The following is an 11,598-nucleotide window of genomic DNA, read 5'->3' as shown; positions in this document are numbered from 1 at the left end:
GAGTCCTGGCTCTGCCACTTCCAAGCTACACTGCCTGGGCGCCACTCCCCTTCTCTCGGCCCAAGGTCCTCGTTCCCAGCAGGGAACACTCATGAGTGACTGGAGCTCTGTGAACCCCACAGCGTGACCCAGTGACACAAAGTCAAGAGCCCCCACTTGGAAGTGAGGAACCTGAGGCACGGAGAGGGGATGTGATGGATGGGAAGTCACGCTGGAAATGGCACATTGATTTGCATTCATAATGCAGAACCAAGAACTTTGATCCAAAGGCTCTGCCAAGGAGCCGTGGCAGGGATGGACACAATCCCAGTTCCAGCACGGGTACGAGGAGGGTGGCTGGCAGCACCCGCCCCCTGTCTGATGCACAGAGTGGGGCAGGTTTCCATTTGGCTCCAGCATCTTCTCCTACCATCACTGTTAGGGTGGTGTGGGCCCCGGCACCCAGGGAGGGCTTTGCAGTCAGACTGACCCTGAGCGTTGGCCGAGGGCCTTGGAAAGTCACTGTTTCTCTGTTAGTCTTTTCCACTGTCACATGGGGGTCCCACCTCGAGTATATATATACAGTGCCATTCCCCTCTCTTGCCCATGCCCTACCTGATAGTCGAAGGTCCCTGGCTGCTCCCTCAGGTCTTTGGGGGCACGAAGGTCCTCCAAGCTCTTGGCCTGGCCCAGTGGCTGCAGTGGGGCCTCCATGTCCAGGTTGCTGAAGACGTCTTCCAGAAGGTCAATGCTGGCAGCCCGGTCAGGGGGAGCTGGGACAGGGCCCACGGGCTTCCGCACACGCTGTTCTGGACTCTCTGCCTCATCGCCTTCCGCGCTGTCTGACTCCTTGAGTGTCCTATACGGCTGCGGCCTGCGGGGAGAGAGAGCAGGCTGGCCCCTCCCACCCAGGCCTTCGGGGAGGAGCAGGCAGCCTCCAGCCCAAGCACATCGAGGCCTTGAGGGGTGAACGCAGGAGCCTTCGGGACAGGAGAGTGTCCCAGGGTCTCCGTGAGGGCAGGAGTCTGGGAGGGTGCAAGGGTGCAAGCTGGGCATGCCAGTGAGCCTGGGGTTGGGAACATGGGCGTCGCTTTGGCTCTTGCTTGCACTGAGGGGACTCATTTAGTGCCCCCCAAACCACTTTTCATAAAACTGGTTAGTGAGCTTGTGAGACATTCAGACAAGGTGGGAGGAACAGGCAGGATGGAGGGGGGTCCCAGGCCACTCCCCTGTGTGGTGACCTATCCATAGCCCCAGTTGGGCTCTGTGAACAGCTCACTAGGAACAGAGCTGGGGAAACTCCCCGGGGGTAGCTGCCCACAGTGTCCCAGGGGGACCTTGTCTGGGCCTGAGCTTGTCCTGATAACCTTAGTTCCAGCGCTGGTCATGCCACTTCTTGCTGTGGGACCTATGGCAGGTCACTTAACTCTCTGAGCCTCAGCCACTCAGGGGTTGGTGGTGGTTACATGAGTAAATGCAGTGCCCGGCGCACAGCAGACACGCAGAGGCTGGTGACAGCATCAATCGTCCTCCAGTGAGCACGGCTGTCACACAGGCTCTGTGCTAGCAGCTTTCTGTACTTTTATACATCAAAACCTTTCGGCCATTGGCCCGGTGCGGTGGCTTATGCCTGTAATCCCAGTGCTTTGGGAGGCAGAGGCAGGTGGATCACTTGAGGCCAGGAGTTCAAGACCAGCCTGGCCAACGTGGTGAAACCCTGTCTCTACTAAAAATACAAAAATTAATGAGGTGTGGTGGTGCATGCCTGTAGTCCCAGCTACTCGGGGGGCTGAGGCAGGAGAATCACTTGAACTTGGGAGGTAGAGGGTGCAGAGTCAAGGTCGCATCACTGCACTCCAGCCTGAGCGACAGAGCGAGACCCTGTTTCAAAACAAAACAAAACAAAACAAAAGAAACAAAAAAGCGCCACTACCTTGCAGCTGACCCAAGTACAGGTCACAAAGGGCTCCACCTGCCTTCCGGTCGCATGGCCCTGAGTCCCAGGGCACCACTGAGTACATGGAGAGGCAGCGCCTGGGTCAACGCTGACCTGTAGTGGAGCCCCAGCGGGAGCTGCATCTTGCCTCTTCTAACCACAAGGCTGGGGCTGGTCGTGGCTCCAAGCCAGGCGGAGAAGGCGCCCATGGCACTGGTAAAGTGGGGGAAGGGCACCACCTGGCGGTCAAGAGTAGGCTCGCACTGAAGGCTCACTGAAGGAACCAGGGTGGGGGACACAGGGGAGACTCATTAAACAGGCCCAGCGATGGGCAGGGACTCCATCAGAGTACTGTCTTGCTGAAGCAATGCAAGCAGTCCAGAAAGTAGGGCTTGCACCCTACTTTATGGATGAGGAATGGAAGCTCAGAGCATTACATAACTCACCTATTCACACGGCACCCGCAAGAGGTGGGAATGAAAGCCAAGTTTGAGAGACTTCAGACGTCCCTCGCTCACCCTGACCAAGGAATTAGAGACGCTTTCATGAAGATGAGCACAACCAAAAGGGTTAAAGTCAGTGTGCTTCTTGAACTTAAGGAAACAGTGTTCTTTTTAACCCATTTTGAGTTAGGATAGGCCAGTTTCTTTTCAAATACACACACACAGAGGCCTGTCCAGACCTCTGAGGTCATAGGCTAAGGAAGTAAGTTCTCACCATTATTTAAATAAGGCATCAATTAGTTCAAAGAGAATATGATGGAGCTGGACCTTGGACTTGACCTGGTGGGCTCCTGGCTGGGAGCAGGGTACCTTTTCCCAAAAGGTTTTTTTTTTTTTTTGAGACGGAGTTTCGCTCTTGTTACCCAGGCTGGAGTGCAATGGCGCCATCTCGGCTCACCGCAACCTCCGCCTCCTGGATTCAGGCAATTCTCCTGCCTCAGCCTCCTGAGTAGCTGGGATTACAGGCACGCGCCACCACGCCCAGCTAATTTTTTGTATTTTTAGTAGAGATGGGGTTTCACCATGTGACCAGGATGGTCTTGATCTCTTGACCTCGTGATCCACCCGCCTCGGCCTCCCAAAGTGCTGGGATTATAGGCGTGAGCCACCGCGCCCGGCCCCAAAAGGTGTTTTATATTGACACATGGGTAGACATTTCTTATGCCAATGGTTCTATTTTTGTTCTAATTAGCAACAGAAATAATAACTTATACATTAAGCCTATGGTATCATAGATATTATTGCTTAGGAGAAGACTAATTTTAAAAATGTTTAAAAAAATAGAAACAGATTTGATCTACATTAAAAGTGACGTGGAGGCAGGCGGATCACGAGGTCAAGAGATTGAGACCATCCTGGCCAACATGGTGAAACCCTGCCTCTACTAAAAATACAAAAATTAGCTGGGCATGGTGGCGCGCGCCTGTAGTCCCAGATACTCAGGAGGCTGAGGCAGGAGAACTGCTTGAACCCGGGAGGTGGAGGTTGCAGTGAGCCAAAATCACGCCACTGCACTCCAGCCTGGCGCCTGGCAACACAGCAAGACTGTCTCAAAAAAAAAAAAAAAAAAAAAAAGTGATGAGTGATGCTTGGATATTGGATGACACCAGCTTAGGCCACTACTTTCTTCTTCTTTTTTTTTTTTTAAGGCAGAGTCTAGCTCTGTTGCCCAGGCTGGAGCACAGCAGCACAATCTCAGCTCATTGCAACCTTCGCCTCCCAGGTTTAAATGATTCTCATGCCTCAGCCTCCTGAGTAGCTAGGATTACAGTGCATGCCACCACATCCAGCTAATTTTTGTATTTTCTTTTAGAGATGGGGTTTTGCCATGTTGGCCAAGCTGGTCTCGAACTCCTAGTCTCAAGCGATCCACCTGCCTTGGCCTTCCAAAGTGCTGAGATTACAGGTGTGAGCCACTGCACCTGGCAAGGCCACTACTTTCCAAGTGAGGACACTGGGAGGGGAGTGATTTGCCTGGGTCCCCAGTGACCTGGTGACAGGAAAGGCTCAGGACCCTCTGACCCTGTGGGGTTGATGACAGGAGGCCGAGCAGTCTGGGGATCATAAGGTCCCCAGAGGAACCTGCGAGTCACCCCAGGGGGAGGGACCTGATGCTGGGGTTTAGGAATGGAGAGGGTGCAGGGGACACAAGGGAGAGGCTGGGAAAGGCATCTCCTGTGCAGTGACCAAAATGACTAACGTGCTCCCTGGAAGGTTGCTGTGGGCACCGTGGGCATCCAGCAAAGGGCACTTTCCCTTCCCTTAAAGGCTCCCATTAAAAACACACAACCGTGTTAACAAGGAAGACAGACAAAAGCTGTCTCTCTGCTCAATCCCAGCTCTGAAACACTTGTGGGTGGAGGGGCAAGAGCGGATAAAGAAGGGAGGGTGACAGCAGCTTAATTTTAGGGGTGCCTGGATGGTGGGTGAAGCTTTTAAAATCGCTACTTGTAATTGGTATGAAGCTTAGGCTATAAATAATAATGATTAAAATTATCTTTAAAAAGACACATCAGAACACTTAGATATGCCGGCATTAATATACTCATTTCATATGAGGAACGTTTTCTTTTTTAACTTAAACTCTGACTCCCATCTCCATGGCTTTGCAAGACATGCTGAGCTAGAGAAGGACTTGGAGATCGACAACCAGGCTAATTGTAGCCACCGATCCCAGCAGCAGCCAAGCACATTTTCCCCCCATGGAAAGGGGACCAGTGCCCCCGTATCACCCCGTCACCTCACTCTATTGTCACAGCCCCTGTAGGGCTGGCAGAACGGACACCCTGAGAGGTGGAGGTGGCTTCCACTCTGCATGTTGGCACCAGCAGGCAGCAGCTCCAGGCACCCCCACCCGACACACAGGCAATCAGCACCAGCCCCCCGCTTTCCCCATGCAGCCCCACAGAGTCACCAAGCCGAGGTCAGGGAAACGGAAGAAGGAAGGAGAGACCATTCAAAGGGAGCGGAGAAGAAAAAGCTCTCGGTGAAGCCAGAGCTCGGGCCCTCTTCCCGCTGGCATTCATCGTCAGAGGAGTCTTCGGAGAGGAAGACCGCATAGTGTCGCAAGGGCTTTACCAGGCTGGGGCAGAGGAACACAAAAGAGAAGAGAACAGGCAGTTAGGGGCGCCCTCAGAACTTCATGTGCAGGTGGGAAGCAGGGCTCTGGGCTCCACGCCTGGCCCTGCCTCCTTCTGCCAGCCTGGGGTGGGGGATCCCAGGGGAGGGCTGATGGGCCCCCAGGAGAGGAAGCTGGTTTTAGACAGAAAAGAAACGAAATTTGCCACATGTCCAGAGCCTTAAACTCATGATCCATCACATGGGTCCTAGTAATTCCACTTCCATTTGGTTAACCCTCAAAGTTAGCAAGGAGAGACAGCTGAAGATGTTCATCACTGCTGTTTACAATACTAAAACATGGAACGACCTACATTTTCTGCAACCACCATCTGGCACAGGGGCTGATTCTTGTCCTCCCATGAAAAGTAACGTTTATGAAGACAAAGGTAAAGATGAGGCAGAGCCGTAATCATGCCGCATTCGGTGTCATTGGCTTATGGAAAAACTCACAGAAAAAAGACTGGAAAGGTACATGGCTAAATGTCAGTAACAGCCCGTGGAATCATGGGTGATTTCTTTCCCTCCTGCTTCTTTTTATTTTTCTGTGTCTTATACAGTTTCTACAATGAGCATATCTACTCCAATAATCAGGGAGAAATAAAAAATAAAAAAGTTCAAGAAAAAAGCGAGCCATGTGGAAGCGCACTGGCAAGAAGGCCCTTTTCTGATTAGCGGCTACTCTCTGGAGTTTCCCTCAGATGCCTCTTCAGAGAGTCTTTTTCATCTGCGATGTGGAAATTAAATATTCATTGTTATAAAAAATGCATCTCCCTTGTCAGCCACCTGTGAGCCCTACCTCTATAAACACAAACACATACACAGCCTGGAGAAACTCCACGCCCGGCTCCTGTGAATTATATACTGACCAGGGCCCACCAGAGGCTGTGTGCTCAGCAGAGGCGAGCTGGATCAGGCAGACCTGGGTTCAAATCCTGGTCCGTGTGCTGGGGAGTAGGTGTCTCTGTGCACCCCACCAAGAGGCGCTTTGAACCTGCTTGGTATGAGCAGACCCAGGCAGACCCAGGGGTGCTCCACGCCCCTGCCCCATTCTATGGGCTGGCTTGCCCTGAGGCAAGTGAAGTTTGGGGAGAATGCGGGGTAGGGAGGGCTGGCATGGCTACCTCCTCTCCCCTCACCCCCAGCCAAAGCCGTCTCCCTTCTTTGCTTTCCGTGCTGGAATTCTTTTGAGGTTTTATTTCAGGAAAGGGCAATGTGCCCAAGGACATGAGAGCAGCTGGAGAGTGAATGAGAGACGGTGGCTGTGAGGGGGACGGGGCGAGTGGCCTGTGCCTGGGCTTTGCTGCAATCTGCGGGGCTGGTGCCGATCCCAGCAATCTCACATCAGAACCCCTACTTCCTCCCACTGACCCCAGAGGCTGGCCCGGCAAAGACACTAGCTCAGGCTTCCACACGGGAGGAGGCGTGTCACAGCGCTGGGCTCTTCTCTGCTCCCAGCTTGCCCTGCTGGCTGTCAGGGGCAAGACACAACTCAGCCCTTCCGGGACTAGAGAGGGTTCTGGTCCAGGGGGCATTTTCCCACCTCAGTGGAGAGGCCAGGAAGACCGGACTTGCAGGAATCTCGGGGCCAGGGTGCCTGGCTCCTGCCACCTCCACAATGAATAAGACAGAGCAGAAAGGCCACCCTCCACATGGCCACCAGAGTCTCTCTGAATCACAAACCCACAGTTGTCACTCTCCTGCTAAAACCTACAAATCTGTCATTCTGAATGGTGATCTTGCTGCGATTGGTGGTATGGTGAGTAAATCAATCCGCGGAACAAAGGGTTGGGAAGGATAACGCGCAGGCATTTGCAGGGACTTGTTTCAAAGTCAGGGGGCGCCCACTCTCACTCTGTAGCACTGACTGTTCTCCTGAGCAGGTGAGAGGCTGAGGGTGGGCAGGCCGTGGGCTTCCGCACTCTGGGGAGCTGGTGGGACGCGTTGCTGAGCAGCCGTGCCAAGCCTGAGCTCCGAGCAGGGCAGTCTCCATGCTCTATGTCGGCCACCCCTGCACTTGGGCCGTGCATAACATCTCTGTGCACCCTGAATATTCCACCCTCCCTGTCACCTTTGCTTGGAGCCCTGACTGCTCTTCGGTGGTGAAGACTCAGTTCGATGGGTCTTCGAGGAAGCTCACTGGAGTTCTAGCAGAGCTCTCTGGCTGTGCGTCTTCGCCCTTCACAGACACCGTTTAACCTCTTGCCATTCTGTTTCTGGGTCGAGTTAATCAAGGAAAGGGCCTGGCTTCTTGTTTTCTTTCTCTCCACCTGGGCTAGGGCATGAATGCTAGGGAGGTTTGCAGATGAATGAAAGCCAGCCTGCTGGGGGACCCCCACTTTACCATATTCCTGGACTATACCACACTGGCCCCTTTCCCCAGACTGTGGCTGTTGCATAGAAGTGTTCTCTCTCCGGGCTCCCATCTGTTCTGAGATGCTAAGAGGTGAAGAATGGGACGATGTTTGAGGGTGAGGGTGTCGGGTGGGTAGGGGGAGGCAGGAAGTGTTTAAGACGATAATCAACAAGCAGGCACTGTGCTTTATAGAGGCCATTTCTACCCCTCACAAGAGCCTAACAAGGTGTCGCTATACTGATTTTTCTAGAGGACAAGGCCTTCATGAGTCTACCCATCCGTCTGTGCACCCAACCAAGAGGCACTGAGAGCCCGGCTGTTGTGAGCAGACCCAGGCTAGCTGTGTACTGGGGCTTCACTGGTGAAGAAGTGGTGAGCGGGGATTGCAGCCTGGACTGGCCACCCCCAGGGCCCTCGCTCTCCTGTGAGTGGGGCTTGGCGTAGACACACGAGGGGACACCAGCCCCTGCTTGGGCCAAACTGAGGGAGGCTCTCGAGTCCACCATGAATGCTTTGCTGACGCTATCCAAGCACGGTCCCCCACCTCCGGGTCTGACGAGAAAGCCCAGATCACAGCTTGGCACGTTGGTGAAACGCCACTCAACCTGTCAGGAATTTCTGGCTTCACACCTAGGAGCGCAGAGCCTCTGTGCTGGGCTGCACCTTGGCTTCATTAAATCAGGCTGCTGCAGCTCTGGCCACTGCCAGCACCCAGTGCCTCCCACACTGCTGTGATGGTGGAGGGGGCTGGGGGTTCCCACCCTGGCGAGACTGTGGCAGGTGGGGGAAGAGAGGGAACCACAGTTTCCAGCTCACAAGCCACTTGCCTTCTCTACTTGGATGTACGGGCCAGGCCAGGCTGGTTGGGCAGCGGTTTCCACAGGAGGCCCAGCTGTCTCCAGAATATACCACCTGTCTCTTGAAAGGGGCGGGGCGCATCCAGGTGAGAAGTTTGCCATCTGATGTGGTCAGATCAGAGCTTTGTCAAGTCCAGGCCACATGGGATGATAACACTAGCAGTACTTACAAACCTTGGGCAAAATGCTCTCCATACATTTCTCATGAATTCTTTATTGCAACCCCATTTTGCAGACAAAGTAGCTAAGGCTCAGAGAGGGGGAGTCACTTGCCCGGGGTCACACAGCAGCTAAAGGTACAGCTGAGAAATGAATCTGGATTTACCGACTTTCAACCACTATGGGATCTGGTCTTTTCAGTTTCCTGGGTCGGAAACAATGAAGTAAGAGGTAAGGTGTTTCCCCTTTTACTTTTAATGAAAGGTTTCAAAATAAACTTATTTAAATTCAGCTGCCCACGTTCTCCCATGAAACATACAGTCAGATTATTTGTCAGAGATAAAGGATGAACCTTCGAAAACGTCCAGGCTTAAATTTTTTATTAGCTTAAGGCAGAATATGAAAAAAAAAAAGTACCTTTTCCCTCATTAACCCAATTCAGCTACTCCCCTGCAGTCTGCCACCCACCACTTGCCTGGATTTTATCACACACAAAGAGCTGTCTGTGAAAAGGCAGGTTGCTGTAAACTTGGCTGCCCGGCGAGGGCTGCCGGAGTCTTGGCACGGAAGAAAGGCTGGCCATCCGTCACAGATCAGACCCCATCGTCCCCCATGGCTGCTCCCGCCTCTGCCCACCTCGTCTGGGTGCGGAGTTCCCATGCAGATGACTTCCCGAACCCCTTCTAATGTTTGGTTTAACGTGTCGCCGGTTAGCGCGCGCATGTGACAGTGGTGACAGGCGAGGCTGTTCCTTTTTAAATACCATGTCAGAGACACGGCGTCAGGAAGCGGGGACGTGCTCCGTGCTCTCTGCCGTGCCGGGATCGCACCGGCTTATTTTTTAATGAGGAAGATCTGCATCTCAGGAGTTTTTTTCATGTGTCACATCGTGTGGACAAATCAGCGGCACGTCACGCTGGCCCAAAATGAAATGCTGACAAATGTAGATATTTCAAATTTAATTGACATTTAAATGTACTTGAGATAAAGATGGGGAAAAATCAGCAAGGACTTGGTCTCCGGAGGTGGTGAAGGGGAGCTGGCGATTATTTTTGAAAGGATCACTTCACTTAGGCACAAAGGATCTTCACTTTGTAAATGTCTTGGCTGTCCCTGCGTCCCTCTGTCACGTGGCTCCAGTGAGTAGGTGCTGATGAGCAGGGACAGGCCCCAGGGTGAGGCCAGATCCTGCCTGTCTGGTGGGTGCCAGTTTGTCTAACCACCCACTACCCTTCCCTTTCCTAGACAGGCCAACTTGGAAAAGTCACTTCACCTCCCTGAACCTAACTTGCTTTTTTGTTTTTAAATTTTCTATTTCCTTAGGTTTTTGGGGAACAGGTGGTGTTTGGTTACATAAGTTCTTTGGTGGCGATCTGTGAGATTTTGCTGCACCCATCACCAGAGCATACACTGAACTCAATTTGTAGTCTTCTATTCCTCACCCGCTTCCTACCCTTTGCCCTGAAGCCCCAGAGTCCGTTGTGTCATTCTTATGCCTTTGCATCCTCGTAGCTTAGCTCCCACTTATGAGTGAGAATATACGATGTTTGGTTTTCCATTCCTGAGCTACTTCACTGAAAATAAGAGTCTCCAATCTGATACAGGTGGCTGTGAATGCCACTAATTCATTCCTTTTTACGGCTGAGTAGTATTCCATCGTATAGATATACCATAGTTTCTTTATCTACTTGCTGATTGATGGGTATTTGGGCTGGTTCCACATTTTTGCAACCTTATTTTCTTATCTGTAAAGTGGAGATTCTATAGCCCTCCTGAGAGTCTTATGGGAAAAGTTAAATGCAAGTATTTGTAAAGGGCTTTGTGTGGTGCTGAGCTCATAGTGAATAATCCACTATTGTCCACATGCCACGTTCACCTGCTAACAAACAGATTCTGGGCATCTGTATCCTGTGCAGGGTCCTTCCTAGGTGTTCAAGGATGAATAAGGCAGTCCCTACCTTCTCAGAACTTTCCAGCTATGGCGAGTGGTCCTCAGCTGGGCATATCTCAGCATATTAGAATCATCTGGGAACCCCCACTCTCCTGCCAGAGATTCCACAACACAGAATCTCTGTAGTTCAGCTACTCAAGAGGCTGAGGTGGGAGGATCGCTTCAGCCTGGGAGTCCCAGGCCAGCCTGGGCAACACAGCTAGACCATTTCTTAAAAAAAAAAAAGAAGGTGGCTCTTAACCAAGACTGCGGGGTCTCTGGGGTAAACAAGAGTGGTGCAGGCCCCACAGAGGAAACTCTGGAATTGGACTGGAGCTGTTCTCTGAGCGACCCACGATAAGGGCTAGGACTGTTCTCAGGGAGGAAGAACTGGCGACAGAGGAAGCTGCTGTACGTAGGAACCTGTATGCTCAGTTGCAGGTGAGTGTCTACTTAAAAGCAGCAATGATGAGAAGAATTACTGTTGCAGTGAGTCACGATCACCAGGGTGCTCTGCCTGTCCAGTGAGCTGGTTTAGGGGAGGCGGGGGAGATGGGGGAGACGGGTGAGTGTGGACACCAGGTGCTTCCTGCCCCACTGGGGCTTGCTTTGCCAGAGGACAGCAGTAGGGGTGTGCCTGGCTCAAGGGCTCTTGGACAAGGTTCCACTTGGGAGGTGATGTGGGAGCCAGATTATTTATTATTTATTTTTTTTGGAGACAGTCTCACTGTGTCGCCCATGCTGGAGTGCAATGGTGTGATCTCGGCTCACTGCAACCTCCGCCTCATGTGTTCATGTGATTCTTGTGCCTCAGCCTCCAGAGTAGCTGGGACTATAGGCATGTGCTGCCATGCCTGGGTAATTTTTTTTTATTTTAGTAGAGATAGGGTTTCACCATGTTGCCCAGGCTGGTCTTGAACTCCTGAGCTCAGGCAATCCATCTGCCTCGGCTTCCCAAAGTGCTAGGATTACAGGTGTGAGCCACTGCGCCTGGCTGGAGCTGCACGTTTAATCCTGAGTGTGGGAGAGGTGGCATGACCTGGAGGCATCTCTGAGGGGCAGGCACAGGGAACTTGATGTCAGGTGGGGAGTTCATGAGAAGAAGCTGGAGGCTGGTAGGAACCAAGCTGTGGAGGGCCCGGAGCCAGTATAAGGATGAGAGGCGATGTGCAAGTCTGGGGGTGGCGCAAGGCCTTGGGGTGGCAGCAGTCAAGCAGGAAGCATGCCTGGCTCCCGTCCCCCTCTCTTGGGTTGTGCCCTTG

The 11,598-nt window shown here is 52.6% G+C and overlaps 1 protein-coding gene across 6 annotated transcripts in view; it reads right to left on the bottom strand.

Moving 5' to 3' along the window:
* DENND1A (DENN domain containing 1A) overlaps positions 1 to 11,598 on the bottom strand; it is a 536,105-nt gene that overhangs the window by 3,369 nt on the left and 521,138 nt on the right. For 4 of the 6 annotated variants that reach the window (XM_021674025.2, XM_021674026.2, XM_064378113.1 and 1 more), the window contains 2 exons: positions 4,871 to 4,999; positions 595 to 853 (listed from right to left, as the gene is read on the bottom strand). In XM_021674025.2, coding sequence (XP_021529700.2) covers positions 595 to 853; positions 4,871 to 4,999 — 388 coding nt within the window. The remainder of the gene's footprint in view (positions 1 to 594; positions 854 to 4,870; positions 5,000 to 11,598) is intronic. The other 2 variants (XM_021674028.2, XM_021674027.2) reach the window with 1 other exon arrangement.

This window comes from Aotus nancymaae, unplaced genomic scaffold (genome assembly GCF_030222135.1).
Source record: "Aotus nancymaae isolate 86718 unplaced genomic scaffold, 86718_ANA_hifiasm-v0.15.2.pri h1tg000003l, whole genome shotgun sequence".
NCBI classification, from domain to species: Eukaryota; Metazoa; Chordata; class Mammalia; order Primates; family Aotidae; genus Aotus; species Aotus nancymaae.
This window is presented reverse-complemented; position numbering and strand designations above follow the sequence as displayed.